Source organism: Manis pentadactyla, chromosome 3 (assembly GCF_030020395.1).
Source record: "Manis pentadactyla isolate mManPen7 chromosome 3, mManPen7.hap1, whole genome shotgun sequence".
In the NCBI taxonomy this organism is placed as follows: domain Eukaryota; kingdom Metazoa; phylum Chordata; class Mammalia; order Pholidota; family Manidae; genus Manis; species Manis pentadactyla.
Genome location: NC_080021.1, coordinates 183,382,674 through 183,399,633, shown reverse-complemented (window position 1 = coordinate 183,399,633; position 16,960 = coordinate 183,382,674). Strand labels below are relative to the sequence as shown.

Genomic DNA, 16,960 nt, shown 5'->3' with positions numbered 1-16,960 from the left:
AAAATCTCTGAAGACAAAATTGTATGTAACTCTAACAAGCAGATAGAGGGGAGAGTGGGGTACCTGGACTTGTTCAGATGATGATTATTGGGGTTCTGTTTGGTCTTCGGAATGCTGAAGTCTGGAATCAGTCCCACTGTTTGAGCAAGATGCATATCAGGGGTGATAGTGGCAGGGTCCTGTAGCTTTGTAAGTCTGCTTTTTTAGCTGTCAAAGGTCCTTTCAGCTCCAGTTGGGGTGATTTTGTGGAGTGGCCCTTTTAGACTGCACATTTTCCTGGGGGCTTGTATGTTGGATCTGCACTTTTTCTGTGCAGTGTGGCCTTTGTCAGGTTTCTCTAATGCTGACTGTAGGTGGGCCTGTGGACACTTAGTCCTTAAGCCTCTTCAGATCCACTTGACCTTTAGTTGTTTTTCTGTGTCCTTTTGATTGTGCCCATCAAGGCCCTGGTAAACTCAGGCTTTGCAGATCTTTGACAAATACCCCTTTGTTTCTGAATTAATAAAGTATCCACTTTTGGAAGCTAGGTTTCCTGGAAACGTCTTAGTCTTCCTCTTCATGAGATGTCCCCTATCACTTCACTTGTACCCCCATCCTCACCCCAACCCACGTAGCTGAGAGTCAGGCAGGTGGACCCATATTTTCTTTTTACCCCATCTTTAAAATAAGTGGGATCCCACCTGCTCTTCATCTCATATTATTGTGGAGTTTTCTTTTTTTGATCACAATTATGTACTGGTTCTGCTGTTCTGTTCTGTGTATTATTCGATCCCTTTCTCTGTAGGAATGCCATTACACTGTGGTTGGAGATGCTTTTAGGACATGCTGTATAACTAAATTACACCCCAAACCAAAGAGCTTTGGGAATTTTGAGAAGACAGCAAAGATCTTCTGTGCCAGACAGAACTGCAACCAAGACTGGGGAATCTATATGAAGTACAAGGCATTTGAAATTCCAGTTATAAAAATTGAAAGTTTTGTGGTGGAAGATGTTGCAACTGGTGCTCAGACTCTGTATGCAAAGTGGAGAGACTTTCATTTTGAGAAGATTCCATTTGGCCCTGCAGAAATGTCCAAATGACCTCAAGACCTTAATATCCGCTATAGGGAATGGATGAGCTTGAAGCATTGTGAAGATACTTTACCTAAGGCTAATACCATACTGAATATTTTTACTTAACTTCACCGTCTGTTTATTGTTTTCAACAGTTTGTACTATATTATAAATGTAAAGCACAAATGAGTGAATCACAGCACTGAATGATTTCAACAGAGCTCCAAGTACTTGGGAAAAATTAAAAAGCCTTAACTTCTGTTTCTGTCCTTCCCTTCAGAACCAAGTGCCACTGCACAGCCAGTAGCCTCTCAGTACACAGTGGAATGAATGAGTGAGTGAATGAAGTGTTGAAAGGTTTTCCATACTTCCCTTTCTTTCCTTAACCTACTGTAAACTGGCTTTTGCCCTTGACAATCTACTGGAATTGTTTTTAATCAAGGTCACTAGTGACTCTGGTTGCCAAATCCATTGGGAGTTTCTTAGTCCTTTTCTCTGTTTGACCTCTTTGCTGCTTTTGGCCCTGTCTAGTGTTCCTTTCTTGGAACTCCCCTTTGGATTTGATCTCTTTTAGCTCTATCCCAGTCTTGCTATTGGTTCCTCTTTGCTGGTACCTTAAACGTTGATAATTCCAAGGGATCAATATGTATGAATATATGATATATAGGTATAATCATTACATATACTCATGTTCTTTGTGTAGCAATGTGTGGCATATAATCTTAAAATTCTGTAGTGGACAACTTTTAGTAATGGGGGCATGTAAATGATCCAGTGCTTCTTGAGTTCATGTAAGTTTTTTTAGTTTATTGCATGTCTTTGTCTATTAATTTTTCTTAACGTGTGCAATTTTCCCTTTTGAATAGGAAAGCCATTTTCTAGCAATAGTTGATGGTCAATACTTGGACTCTTGTTCGCAGTTAATTTCCCTTAAATGATACTGATGAGGAAATTTAGCTGCTCTATTTAAAAAGTTAGAATATTTATCCAAATGGCTTTCCTGTGTCATTTAAGTAGATTTGCTGACACTTTCAGAGCTTAGTTTGGGGTTTTCCAGACATGGAGGTAATTGCCTGAATTTTGCTGTTTCCGTGCAGGTCAAAGTACTACAGGTCAGTGTAGGCGCTCTAGTAATGTAAACACCTTCCTCCAACAGATTCAGATTAGTTTTTTGTGATTCACCAGAACCATCAATGGCTTAAGCAAACCTCCAAACATCATAAAATATTAATAATATGTTCAACATGTGATGACACAACCCTTTTCAAGTAGCATCCGTTTACGTCTTAAGGCTGTTTGGTGTCCAGGAGACCACCCAGACTACCCAAATCAGCCCTGGAGGTCGGTTGGACCCTCTATTTGAGCAGCTGTGCTGGCTGAGAGTCAGAGAACTTGCCAGTTACATAACCTCTCTTTGGCTTTCATCTGCAACACAAGGATAAAATGTATCTTAAGGGTTAGTGGAGAGTTTTGAACTGAAATAAATATGTGGAAAAAAAGTACATGATATATAGATAGTAGTTGCTTGATAATTTTACTCTTAGTGAGACAGTAAAATGGATTATTTAAGGCAAATTGCTTGATTTTTATTCATTTTCCATTTATATTTTATTAGAATATTAAGGTCCTGGTAACCCAAAATGGAGTGCTTTTCCATACCACCAAGCAATTTTCTGACACCAGTTGGGTATCTTCCAATTCAACTCATTTCTGACTACCTGGAGATAGCGTCAGATCCCACAGGTTAAGTCTCCTAGGAGATTGCCTCTCCCCCTCCCACTTCAGATGCCAGTGGCAAATCTAGGTTGTCATTTGTGCTTCTCACAGACTGGTTATAGATTGGAAGTTCCAATGACATTCTCTTTGTTATTTGCTAGAGCAGCTCACAGAACTCAAAGGGGTATTTTACTTACTAGATCACCAGTTTATTATAAAAGGGTATGTATAACTCAGGAACAACCAGATGTGAAAGATGCATAGGTTAAGGTATGGAGATAGGGCACAGAGTTTCCATGCTCTCTGTATCTCCACATGTTCACCAACCTGAAGTTCTCCAAACCCTGTCCTTTGGGTTTTTATTACAGACATGATTGATTTCATTACAGACATGAGGTTTCATTACAGACATGATTGATTAAATTGTTGGCCGTCAATGATTGATTCAGCCTCTAGCTCCTCTCCCATTGCCAGAGGTCGGGGTGGGGGTGGAATTGAAAGTCCCAATCCTGTAATCAATGACTGGTTGTCTTGGCAACCGGCCCCCACCCTTAGGTATGGTTCAAAGGTCACCTCAATACCATACCGAGATAATTTTGTTCCTCTCATCACTTAGGAAATACCAAGTTTTAGAAGCTCTGTGACAGAAGTGGAAGACCAAATATTTTTCTTATTGTAAATCACAGTCTCACAAGTGTAACCTTTTATTTGAGAAGTGTGAAATTTATAAAGGGAAACCTCACTAAAAAGGAGTTGGGAGGCCAGCAGGGGGAGCGCTCATGCCCGACCACCTGTCATCAATTGCAAACCCAACCAGAAGACCTATATTGCAAGGTGATACTGCATTAGCTCTCACTTTACTACCCAGGTAAGAGGAAAGAAGTTTTCCTTCTCCTGGCAACAGCCTAGCCAATGAAAGGCTGTCACAATTCAGCCAATGAGAAGCCACTAGCTTCGAACTCCCAGTTTACACCAATGGACTTTTTGTAACAGCCCTCCCAGCTCCAGCCTTTCCTCTACAGAAGAGTACTCCTCTCTTCCGGACTTAACTGGTTTTGCCATAGCTTGCTTACCTTGAATTGTAGTTTCCTGTTCTTTCCGAATAAACCCATTTTTGCTGGGTTTATTTTTAAGGTTCTACTGTCTAAAGAGTTCATTTTGGATGAAGGTGAATAGTCCTCTCTAAAGCCAAAGAAGTCGGCCGACTAGAGGTGAGAAAACAAAAACTGGATTTTCTTGTTTGACTTTTGCATAATGGCAAACCATTGCCAGGAACAGAGCCTGGAAGAAGTAAGCACTTGGTTACTATTTATTGAAAGAAATCTGTAGGTAGGGTTTTAATAATTGCAAACTTTTGCTGATGCCCAAATTCTGATCACTGGATTTCTAGATCAAAGGCTGCATTTCAGAACCAACTGGGGAGTCATTCTCTGGGCACATACCCAGCCCCCATTAGAACTGCCAGAGCGTTTGGCCATGTGTATTTTCTGAAGTCACTCAGGTGGTTTAGATAAAACCCACTGTGTGTGGGGGGGACTTGGTGAAGGGGGGAGTCTAGTAAACATAATGTTCCTCATGTAATTGTAGATTAATGATACAATAAATAAATAAATAAAAAACAAAAAACAAACAAAAAACCACTGTGTGATGACAGGACCCTGGCAGTTCTGATGTGGTTTTCACCTGAAATGAAGTCATCTTTATTCAAATGCCAGATTGTGTAACAAGGGCAGTAAACTGTCCTTAAAAATGATATAATGACTGGAATTTAAAAAACAAGTTAACCATCTGGTCAGTGTTCCCTCAAGCATGTTCTGTAGAACTCAATTGCTGAGATGCTCTGAAGAAAATATTCTGAGGTCAGATAGGTTTCTGTACCATATGCTGCCACCCTTCCCCTCCAACAACTGGTTTACAGGACACGCTGTCATTATGCATCACTGTTGGTTCTGCAGCAGTTAAGACCCATTTAACCCAGTGTTTTCTAAATACACTGGCCATGGAACCCTTTTATTACATGGGGTGTAGTTAACATCCTTCAGAAGCACAGTAGCAGGTATACAGCCCTGATGCTGACTATAGGACCAGAATCAAATGGTAGAATTAATTTCAGGATCATACCAGTAACTGTTTTATTATACTATGTAGCAAAACTATGAATTTCACTCAACAAATCTGTATTTAATGTGTGTAGGCCTCAGTTCTTGAATTACAAATTGTTAAAACTGTTAAAAAATGACCAGCTATAATTACATAATCTTCATTCATAATTAGGCTTGTCCTGGTGGACAAAAATGACTCGGGTATTAAATGGTTGTCATGACATTTAATGACTTCCTAAGAAGGCAGCCAGTAGAACCTTACTTTCTTCAGAAGTAACTCTGTTGCGCCTACATAACCCTGCAGGAGACTGTCCTAACACAACCCTGAAAGAGAAACTGTGCCAAAAATAAGTCTCTTCACTTAGGTGACTAGGAAACCCCCAGTATTCTTTCGCCTAGGGAAAACTGGGAGACAGATCTCTAAGGTGACAAGTTAACTTGGCCCAGAGCTGCAGGTGGTCAGAGCCCCTAGCACATGAAGTGGCCCAGAAGAAATGAGGCCATTGTAAATGGGAGGCAAGATTAGAGGGGAAATGACAGGGAGGGAACCTGAATTTGAGTGTCTAGATGTGGCCATGGCCACCACTATTGTTCTAGTTCTTTGAGGCTATTTTACTATTTTTTGCTTAAGCCAGTTTGGGTTATGCTTTTAACACCATAACTAAGAGTCATGACTCATTTATCTTTCCCCTAGCTTACTCTGCCAACCTACATGAAGGCTGCCCCATAACCAAAGACACACATGCTTATTTGCTGCATTAAATAAGTTTGTTGGTTAACACTGTACACACCAACTAATGTCTGTTTCCCTAGACAGGACCAGGCGGTAATGGACTTAGGAAACTCTAAGAACAAAGATGTAATCCTATAGAGAGGAAGGAGGAATGGGACCAGCAGGAGTAACATACTTTCAATTTTGACAATATGAGGACATGCCTTCTTAAGAAACCAGGTAAAAGGGTGTATTTGTTCAGCCTTGTTGTGGACAAGGATGTGACACTGGCCAAGACACTTCATTAATGAACAGGATAGAGGGTTTATTTGTTGGGAGAGGAGGGCAGTCCATATGTGAAGGAACCTCATTCCAGAAGTCACAGCCAGAAGAATCTGTCTCCCCAAGCCACTGAAAGCAGGGACTAGACAGCTCCCCAGATGGTCAGTAATTGGGCTGACAGTCTATTTTCTCAGCTCAAGTGTTATTAAGTGTTATTACGTAAGTTAGGACTGATCTGGATTTGAGGGTGTCAAGTGTTTTTTTTTTAAATTTTTTTGTACAACAGGGTTCTGTTTGTAGTTTTTATTTGTGAACGCAAGCTACATCCCAGAACCTCAGAGGCAGGGTTGCTCAATAACCAGTCTTGTCTCTTTTTCTGGGAAGAATCAGAGACAGGACTCAATTCTAGGTGTTCTGATAACCGGGCCACATCCCCTGACTGCTAAACTTGAGATTTAGAATTCACTACAAGGAGATTGTAAGCTTTAAGGTTCCCTGTAATGGACTGAATGTTTATTTGTGTCCCCACCCCCCAAATTTATATGTTGATACCAACCCTAACATCTCTGTTGCCTCTTTGGAGATGGGACCTCTAAGAAAGTAATTAACCTTAAATGAGGTCACAAGGTTGGGGCCCTGATATGATAAGATTAATGCCCCTATATGAAGAGACACCAAAGAGCTAGTTCTTTCTGTGCTCATGCACTAGGAAACGCCATGTGTCACAGCAAGAATGTAGCCATCTATTTACAAACCAGGAAGAGAGCTCTCACCAGAAAATGAATTGGCTGAAACCTTGATCTTGGAATTCTAGCCTCCAGAACTATGACAGGATAAAGTTTTGATGTCTGAGCCCCCAGTCTATGATATTTTGTTATAACAACCAGAGCAGATTAAGACATGTGCCCTGAAATGACTTTAGTGATTAAAATGAGCAGATAAATAATAGGACATGAAAATCAAAAAACTGTGATCTGCTCACCATACTTAGATTATTGCTTCTGCTACCTTTATGTCTGTTCCCAAACAGGGCAGGAAACATATGGGTTCCTCAGCTCTTCCATATCACCAGAGTAATACAGATAAGGTTATAAAAACAGGAGAACTTGAAGGTCATCCAGGCTTCAGGATGGTACAGTCTGAGATTTGCTCTGCTTTAAATATCTCAAAACTATAGCCTCACACACAGCAGAATTCAATTCCCAAGTCAAGAAGTTTTCCTTGAAAACAGATTTAAGCTTACTAAAATTAGAAGTGTTCTGTCTTTCTCCAAAACCACCTCCAAAGTTCTCTTTTGACAAATGAAAATTTTTTCTGGGGAAAATTTCTGAAGATAGTGAAAGAACACGTAACATTTCTTTAGTGTTGATCCATCAAAAGTTACATAATCAAAAAATTTCAGTGTTTGACCTGTCCACCAATTGTATGGATCATTCATTCTGAAGGAAAAGGAAGGAGGGGGGAGAATCACAATCACCACTACGATTTGAAATGTGAAAAGCTTTTATCTACCCGTGTCTATTAACACTGGTATAATATGCAAAGGCTTTGACCCTCAAGGGAAAGGTTTCACTGAGCTGACGATAACAGAGAAACAAAAAGTGGATGGGAGACACCTTTTAAGAAAACTTATTTGTGTTCGGCTGAACATTTAGAGGCCAAGAGTGAAAAATCAACATTCTGTGATCAGTAACTTTAAAGATGAGCTCAGTTCTCACTTTGTGGCACTACTGACATTCCACCATTTTGGCTTCCAAATTCTAGAAAAAGAAAGACTAACAAAAATAGAGAATGTAGAAACTGCTGATTTTCTGTCTGGAGGCATGGCACCTCAACTCCAGTGCTCACACACTCCATCTGCAAGGCAGCGCCCCTGCTTGGAGGCAATGGGAGGACACATCTGCACCAGAGGCCCAGCTCGCTGGTGGCCCTGTGCTTCCTCCCCAGTGCACCTCAAAGTGCAGGTCTCCTAAAAAATGAGGGCCTACTTGGCCATCTTGCGGATCATGTAGTTGAGGATGCCCCCGTTGTGGAAATACGCAAGCTCCACATCAGTGTCAAACCTCATGACAGCCTGGAAGGTCTTTCCAGTATCCAGCTGCAATGACAGAGAAGCAGAACACAAATCACTGGGGGAGGATCTGAGGCAGCTCTCTCAGGAGGAGCTCCTGCCCAGCTTGACCTCAGGTCTGCCCCTCAAAGCATGGTCTGCCCACCAGCAGTGCCAGCTGCTCCTGGGAATGTGCTCAATCTCTTGCCCCAGCCTGGAGCTACGGAATCAGAAGCCGATTTAACAAGATCCACAGCAGATTAACCTGCACAGTAAAGTGCTTCAGAGTATAAATGATGGAGGTGGGAGACACCTGAGAACTAGAAATAGCCTTTTAGGGCAGCAGCTACTAGTGATGTTTCGGATCTTTTCTAAACCCTCTCTGGGAGCTCCCTGCAGAGATAAATGTCTTGGGTCAGCAGAGGTTACATAAAGGTTGTCCTGCTGCAGCTGATTGAGCTGCTCACCCTGGGACCTTGGTGCTGGGCACTTCATCCTTGTCTTACCTAGGGAACTGTTATTTTTACCTTTGGGCGAATGAAGACCTGGGGTCTGGAGCGCGGCTCAGGGATGGGGTGAGTGTATTTATTAATATTTTTATAATAAAAAGGTGTTTTTTAGGTAATACGAAAAGGTCCTATCCCTGAGCTTTCATCACTGTTCTCTGGCCTAAGTGAGATTGGGAGGAATATGAGACTGTGGTTGGAGTTGGGAGGTAAGAATGGAAGTAATGATTAACTCTATGAAAACAGAAATAAATTATATCAACTGGCATCATCCTTACTATGTTGTGAAGGCAGGGAGAAAATGTGCTAAACTCCTAAGTTTAATGTAGTTCTACCTAGTAATTTTTTTTTTTCTGTCCAAATTGCACTGATGTCCTTCTAACTAGATTGATTACAAACACACAGCCCTTTTTAGCTGGGCCTGGCATGGTGAGCCTCTGGCTTACCTTGACCTGGACTTGCATTCGTGGTGTGAGGTTTTCTGGAATGACGATGGTGTATCGTTCCTGCCCTGTGAGTCCCAGCATGTCTGCATCCTCCCCAGGGAGATATTCCAGGGGAATCACCCCCATTCCGACCAAGTTGCTGCGGTGAATGCGCTCGTAACTCTCAGCCAGGACAGCTTTGATTCCCTGGTGAGCCAAGACAGTAGACAGTAGTTTGGACACAGTTCCAAATTTTCTTTATACAGAAACTTTAGAAAAGGCTTAAGTCATAAGTCTTCTCATACCTATATTCTTTTAAAGTACCAGTTCATCATTCACAAAGTTACCACCTCTAGTTGTAAATTACCCAGTTGCTAGTCTTAGATGACTGCCTATACTGTACGGGCACTATGTAAACACTTCCACGAATTCTCCCATTCCAACCTCCACGAGTCCTGGGAGGTAGGTGCTATTATTGTCCCCCTTTTACCAAGGTGGTCAGTGGTAGTATCTGGCATTTGAACCCATGTGGTCTGACTGTGCCCTTGGCCACTTCATGATACAATCTTTTAGCAAACTTCCATTGTATGTGGAAGTTCCATTCTCACCACAAAACAACATAAAAAAGTTTATTGTCCTTGAATTTTGCTATTATTGTAGGTGAATTGGCAGACATAGTAGATTTAATCAAAAACAGCTTTCACAATTTACTACAGAGAAGTGACGTGATGTGCTTTTATACCTGTTTCAGGGATCACATTGCACTGAATACATTCTTGATTATTAACCTTCCTATAAAGTACATTTTATTGGTAATCTATAACTGGCAATATACAGTGATGATCAGTAAGCCAAAATAATTAACTAAACTATCCCTTTCTCAAATATTTGTTAATTATAATATTAAGATACTCCTAAAAGATCTCTTAATATCTAGAGTATACTTTTGAGATCCCCTGTGGGAGCTTGTTATAAATGCAGATCTTGGGTACTACCCCAGATCTACTGCATCAGAATCTCTTGCAGGGAGCACGGGGTGGGAAGAGTGATTTTTCTAAGTTATGAGAACCATGGGTTCTCAAACTTTGCTGCATATTATAAGTTCCAGGAGAGGCTTTTAAAATCCCAAAGTGCAGGCCTTTCTTCTTACCAATTAAACCAGAATTTCTGGGGATGAGATCCAGGAATAAGTACTTTAAAAACCCCACAGGTGTTCCCATATTTAAAAAAAAAATTTGGAGAGGAGGGGCCGATTCTTCAGAGCAATAGGTATTTTCAATGGGCTGATGTATGTACATAGTATGTTAATTTATCTTAGGGGAAAATGGAAAGCTTTTGTAAACACACATTGTTATGGCCCTAGCTCTGTGTAAAAGGCTGTGCAGTGCTCCAATGCTGCAGTCACAGGTGCCTGTCCCTCTCTGTGCTGAGAACAGCCCAGGACAGCTGAGTGGCTGTGTGTGCCTAGCCTGGGCTGCCAGAACTCCGTGCGGTTCAGTAGGGACCCCTTGGGTGCTGGTCCTTTTCTTATCTGTCTGACCTTATAGTTTCCCACCTGACTGCTTGCTACCCGGGTGGGTCTCATTTCTACTATCAGCTCCTAACCCCCTTCTAAAATCCTTTCCTCTTCTGTAATTTCCGATTCTTTCCAGTACTTTCTAGAAAGGGCAGGCCACCTTTGACATATTACCAACTAATCAGAGAACATCTTTATTTCTACACAAAGCAAACTGATTGATTTAAAAAAATCTAGGTGTGATGTTCAGATGTTTTCAGAAACCTGGATGTCTGGAGACTGCCTGCTAGACAGCAACATTTTTTACTACACTTGAAGATATTAACTTACGTAGTGTTTCCCGAGTGTATTAACTTGCTCATGTCATAAATTATTTAAGTTGACATCAGCTAAGCCATTTTACCCTAGCCTAAGGATTAAAGCTGAGCCTCAGGATTCTTCCCTGCTTTCAGGCAAGCAAATGCTCCAGAGGTAAAAGTCATCTGATCCCTACACGGCCCTCCCATGGGGGCACCTCAAGCAGGGCAAGCCCTGAAATGGTGGGAGGTCTACATACTGAGAGCTTTCTTTCCTATTGAGAATCTATCAGCAGATTTTTCTTGCACAGGCAGTGAAAAGCAATTGTAAGAAGTCCTTTTCTGAGTTTATCCAGAGCCCAAGCTACTTACTTTCACCCTTCTGTGACCCTAACAGACAATACAGCAGCAGGAACCCTGACTTATTCCCTGCATTTACCTGAGACAATGGCCTTCAATAAATTTTGGGTTCTGAACCTCTGAGAGCATCATGAAAACCAGATTTTTCCCCACAAAAAACACACGCTTTTGGATATCACTTCAGAGACTTCATAGACCACCCCCCAAGTGTTCTACAGACACTCCCGAAGGTCTGTGGTTCCCAGGATACGAGTGTCTGATCTAAGGGAATCACTTCGAATCTAAATTACACTGAGTGAAGTTAAGCAAGATCCACCAAAGAGCAGGTGAGCAAATGTTACATGAGTTTCTGAACCTATTCTTCCATGACACCTTGAAAAGGAAGGTAACAGACTTGATCGCTGAACCCCTTCCCAGATTCCCCTCCAGATCAGAATGTCAGCTGCCTGCTGGGATCTGCATTGTACTCACCAGGAGGAAAGGGCCCTTGGCTGCCCAGTCTCGGGAGCTACCTGAGCCATACTCTTTGCCAGCCAGAATGATCAGGGGAAGGCCTGCCTGCTGGTACCGCTCAGCGGCATCAAATACATCAAGCTGAAGAAGAGAAAAGGAAGGTTTTACAGAGGTAGTAAAAGCACAGAGTGTGGACACAGTCCGGTGAAACCTGATGAGAAGTGCAGGGTCAAAAGGGACTGTGGTGGGCCAAGTCAGTGCAAAGCCGATGGAACACTCAACCAGTCAGTTGACTGGTCTACAAATTCCCAATCAACTCCATCTACTTACCCCTACCAAGTTGAATTTTAAAGTGAAATCTGTAGTTGTTGTCTTGGTTTTAGAAAAACATTCAAATTCTAGGGCATCAGGACAAAGACAGAAAAGTAGATAACATATTTCCCCCTCTTTCCTTGATTTCACAGTTTTTAAAGCATAAAGATGGAGAATCCCACCCAAACAGAGGTTTCAGCTCAGTATCAGAGACTCTGTGATGGATGGTTGTAAATGGTAGCCAAATACAAAGACAGCATGTTCTGAAATTATATAAAATGCAAACTTTTATTAGCTACCTTTCTACATGGAAGTCAAGGTAGAGATAGTAGAAACACAGATAGAAGCATAAATCAATAAAGGATGGGAAAGGATTAATATTTTAGTATACATGAGAGACATTTTACACATTGATTTATTTCTCACAGGACTCAATATTCTGCTGAGCTGCGACTTCACAAAGATGTCTGATTTAACTGCTAGTGAGAATAATGAAACACTTGTTTTTCTTGGATAGGTTAGGAAAAATTCCTTAAAAGAGACAGTGTTTCAACTGAAAGGATCTCTACTCAAACTCTCCAGGCTGTCACAAAGTACTATTTTGGTGCACTGGGGCGCCTGTGGTTAATTTCACATGGCATTACCTAAACCTGGGTAGGATTTTCTGTATGTCTTTGATGGGAGAGAACTTATGAATATAGTTACATGAATTGCAGCATCAAACACATCAAGCTGAAGAAGGGAAAAGGAAGGTTTTACAGGTGCAGTAAAGGCAGAGTGTGTTGCCTCTACACCTACAAATAAATGGAATAAGACTTCTCTGTCCAAACAAATAGTCTGGATCTTTTCAAAGACTGGAAACAACCTACCTGGTATTTTCAGTTACCTATAACTAGCTTTGGGTAGTAAGACTGTAGGACTATTTTTAAGTGCTTTCAAGACTACTGCAAAGCGGATGATCCCATGGCAAAGCAGGTTCTGTAACCCAACATCAGAGGGACTACTTAGGCAGGTGTAGATTTCGAGTCTCCTGACTATTCTACTATCTAAGCCACACAGAGCTTACATACAGAACAGCTTACCCAGCACAGCTGCCGGCACTCTCTCTCTCTTCTTAAGATGACAGCATAAACTTTGGTTGTTTCTTGTGTTAACACCTCTCTCGGTGTTAAACTGCCAGCTCTCCATTTCTCCATTTTTGTTATCTATCAGTTTCCCACTCTGATGAGGATTTCATTCTCTTAACCACTACTTCCCTACGCCCCTCCTCCCTCCCCAGACAAACCTCCCATCTGCCCAACCTTCCATATAGTTATCTTGTACGTTTTGGTAAGTCAGTATTTGGTTTTTGCATTACTTTATGTAAATGTTACTTACAGCTGAGTCATGTAATATAATTTCTTTACCCTGGCATTAAAAAAAGGTTATAGAAGAATTAATCATTTTCTTTTTATGTGTGTACTAACCTCTTTCTATGACCCTACCCATTAATTCATCCCCTAAAGTACAAATCTTCTCTAAAGACATGAAGTATATTGAGCATTCTATCATTTAAACATCTTTTTTATGGAACTATCACTTCCACAGCCCTCAGTCCTGTTCCAGTTCCAGACTGACTGGTCTTTGGGTGTGGTATACTCCTTTTACAGAGGAAAACTCCTTTACCAGCACCCTGGAGATTCCTTGCATTTCCTTTTCCTGGATAGTACAACTTCCCCTTGTTTGGCTTAATTTCTTGTTTTAGTGGAACACATTCACCAAGTAGCTTCCTGAGACAGGGATTGGGGGATATTTTCTAAGTTTTTGAATATCTGAATGTACTGCTTGTTTAATTTCACTTGACTGGTAGTATGGGGGATACAGTATTTTAGGGTGCAAATCAGTCTACGTTTCAGTGTTGCTTTGACCACTGCTGACCCCTGGCACATTGTACTGTTTTTTTTCCCTCTCCAGCAGCTTCTAAGTCTTCTCCTTAGTTCTGCTGTTCTTAACTTCACATGATGTGATCTGCAGTGGATCTTTTTTAATCATTTGGCTGGACATTCAGTAGACCTTTCAATCTGGAGTCTTAGATTGTACAGTGAGGGAATTTTCTGTGTTATAACTTCCTCTTCTCTTTTTAGTATCTCTGTTCAGTCAGATGTTGGGCCTCCTCAGTTCAGTCTTTACTTTTCGCATATTTTCTAATTTTTCTTTTGTCTTTCTGTTCTGTATTTTCTCAATTAATCAACTTTTCCTGTGAAATTTTTTAGGGGCTTAAAAAAAAAAACTGAAGACCTCTTATCCTCTACTTTATAGCAACAAAATTATATCATCACTTAGAGACTATATATATATTTTTTTATTTTGGTATCATTAATCCACAATTACATGAGAAACATTATGTTTACTAGACTCCCCCCATCGTCAAGTCCCCACCACATACCCCATTACAGTCACTGTCCATCAGCGTAGTAAGATGCTGTAGAGTCACTACTTGTCTTCTCTGTGTTGTACAGCCCTCCCCATGCCCCCCACCCCCTACATTATGTCTGCTAATTGTAATACCCCCCTTTTTTTCCCCCTTATCCCTCTCTTCCCACCCACTCTCCCCAATCCCTTTCCCTTTGGTAACTGTTAGTCCATTCTTGGCTTCTGTGAGTCTGCTGCTGTTTTGTTCCTTCAGTTTTTCTCTTTTTCTTATACTCCACAGATGAGTGAAATCATTTGATACTTGTCTTTTTCTGTCTGGCTTATTTCACTGAGCATAATACCCTCTAGCTCCATCCATGTTGTTGCAAATGGTAGGATTTGTTTTCTTCTTATGGCTGAATAATATTCCGCTGTGTATATGTACCACATCTTCTTTATCCATTAATCTACTGATGGACACTTAGGTTGCTTCCATTTCTTGGCTATTGTAAATAGTGCTGCAGTAAACATGGGGGTGCATATGTCTTTTTCAAACTGGGCTCCTGAATTCTAAGGGTAAATTCCTAGGGGTGGAATTCCTGGGTCAAATGGTATTTCTATTTTTAGTTTTTTGTGGAACCTCCATACTGTTTTCCACAATGATAGAACTAATTTATATTCCCACCAGCAGTGTAGGAGGGTTCCCCTTTCTCCACATCCTTGCCAACATTTGTTGTTTGTCTTTTGGATGGTGGCCATCCTAACTGGTGTGAGGTGATATCTCATTGTGGTTTTAATTTGCATTTCTCTGATGATTAGCGATGTGCAGCATCTTTTCATGTGCCTGTTGGCCATCTGAATTTCTTCTTTGGAGAGGTGTCTGCTCAGATCGTCTGCCCATTTTTTAATTGGATTATTTGCTTTTTGTTCGTTGAGGTGCGTGAGCACTTAGAGACAAATGTTTTTTCTTAGTTTTTCTTGTATTATTTATTTCTATTTCCTCTGCCTACCCCACCCTGCCATGGGTTTTTTGTGTAGGTCTGTCAAGTTTAAGGCTTGGCTCCAGTGTTCATCTCTGATTCTGTCTCCCTGTTTAAGATGAAGCACTCAACATCTGACCAACAGGTCTACATTCCGGCTGGGCTTGAAGTGAGGTTCACTGTAATAGTCACTCTACTGGAGGCCCCCCAATGTCTGTAACTCCAGGTCTTTCCCCTTAGTCTCTTGAGCATTCCACCATTTAATCGTATCTTTTTTTATTTAATAGTTTGCCATTAAACTGTTATTCACTGAACAAATATCTCCTGGGCACAGACTTTGTGCTGGATCCTGGTGATCAGTGGTTATCTATGAAGAGTCTGCTTTATAAAAATATAATCAGTTACAAGTGAGGCTGTGTATATGGTGTTACACAGCACTGATTGTGGGGCCAGAGTCCTTGGGTTTTACTCTCAGCTTCTCTACTCGTGACCTTAGGGAGTTATACGAGCTCTCCAAGCTTCAGGTTCCCAATTTAAAACATGGATAATTATGGTACCTACCTCAATACTTATAATGATTAGTGAAAATATGCAAAGAACTTAGAATAGTACCTGGGATGTAGTAAGTACCCCCAAAATATTAGCAGTTTTAATTTTAAAATAAGTCAGGAGGGTTATTTCTCAGGTAGCTTAAAAGGTCTTCAAGCAGTTTTACAGCATGCCCTGGGAAGGGAAGTGACATGCAGGACCCACTACATGTGCCAGATAGTGTGCCAGCTGTTTTATATGTCATTCAAGTTTAAGCCTTGAGCCTTACAAGGTAGATGTCCCATCTACTTCACAGGTCAGAGAGGGAAAGAACTTGCTGAAGACTCCTCTGCTGGTATGAGGCAGAGCTGGGACGGCCCCAGGCTTGTCCAACTCAAGGTGCAGGCTCTCCCCCACCTCTCATGTGCCTCCCATCTGTGAACACACAACTCCCACTGTCATATGCCAGCCTGGTCCATCAGGCCCCAAGCTGGCCTCTGCAGGCCTCTGCAGTCCTTCTTTTTCTACTTCTACAGTGAATTAAATTAAAAGCTAATAAAGTCATACAGTGGCACTTCTCAATAAATATCCACTACCGTAACCTGGAAATTCCCCCTCAAATACTCTGAACTGATGAAACTTCACTCAGAGGCTTATTAAGTAAGTTCAACTCCCAGGAAACTAGATTTAGTTAAACCATGCAGCAGAATCTAAGTTAGAAGAGGAAGGGGGTTTTACAGTCTAAAGGACATCTCCATCAGGGATGAGCACACATATATGGACACCTGGCAAGTGGGACGAGAGGAAGCAGGAAAATAGTAAGACCTCAAGAAAGCGACCTTGTAAATATCTAACCACCCACAGCCTGACAAAGTGCTAGCTTCTCCACCAGGCAACGACATACTCACAGTTTCTCCAGAAGGCAGATGTATAGTCTGTGGTGCCTGCTTCTTCAAAAATTTGTTTAATAAGCGAATGTTGGCAAATGTCCCCCTTGCCATGATGGCGTCATTACCTCGGCGAGAGCCATAGGAATTGAATTCCCGCGGAGTCAGGCTGGTAACGCAAGCAGGAGAGGAGCTGGTTTAGTGGACCGAGCAGGGATTAAACGTAGCTAACACAAAGAAAAGAGAAAAACCATAAACCTAGATATTTTCTCCAACTCTACTGAGCATTGTTCTCTAAGGTAGAGAAGCTGTTCCCATAGCTTCCACTGAGGGCAGAGAGAGGTGAGGGGTAGGGTGGTGAAGGCAGAAATCAACATTCTCCCAGAGCCA

At 41.5% G+C, this 16,960-nt stretch overlaps 2 protein-coding genes and 1 long non-coding RNA gene across 13 annotated transcripts in view; 2 read left to right on the top strand and 1 right to left on the bottom strand.

Annotated features, from left to right (window-relative positions):
* Positions 1–1,314, top strand: part of RIGI (RNA sensor RIG-I) — a 57,834-nt gene extending 56,520 nt beyond the window's left edge. For all 4 annotated transcript variants that reach the window (XM_036898162.2, XM_036898161.2, XM_036898160.2 and 1 more), the window contains exon 18: positions 785–1,314. In XM_036898162.2, coding sequence (XP_036754057.2) covers positions 785–1,081 — 297 coding nt within the window. In that variant the 3' untranslated portion in view covers positions 1,082–1,314. The remainder of the gene's footprint in view (positions 1–784) is intronic.
* A 3,121-nt stretch (positions 1,315–4,435) lies between these two features.
* ACO1 (aconitase 1) overlaps positions 4,436–16,960 on the bottom strand; it is a 55,045-nt gene continuing 42,520 nt past the window's right edge. For all 8 annotated transcript variants that reach the window (XM_036898165.2, XM_036898168.2, XM_036898171.2 and 5 more), the window contains 4 exons: positions 16,592–16,739; positions 11,491–11,613; positions 8,869–9,054; positions 4,436–7,964 (listed from right to left, as the gene is read on the bottom strand). In XM_036898165.2, the coding sequence (XP_036754060.2) occupies positions 7,851–7,964; positions 8,869–9,054; positions 11,491–11,613; positions 16,592–16,739 (571 nt within the window). In that variant the 3' untranslated portion in view covers positions 4,436–7,850. The remainder of the gene's footprint in view (positions 7,965–8,868; positions 9,055–11,490; positions 11,614–16,591; positions 16,740–16,960) is intronic.
* The window catches only part of LOC118918877 (uncharacterized), a 43,609-nt gene continuing 32,347 nt past the window's right edge, over positions 5,699–16,960 (top strand). The window contains exon 1 of the long non-coding RNA XR_008996544.1: positions 5,699–5,824. This is a non-coding gene — a long non-coding RNA (uncharacterized LOC118918877). The remainder of the gene's footprint in view (positions 5,825–16,960) is intronic.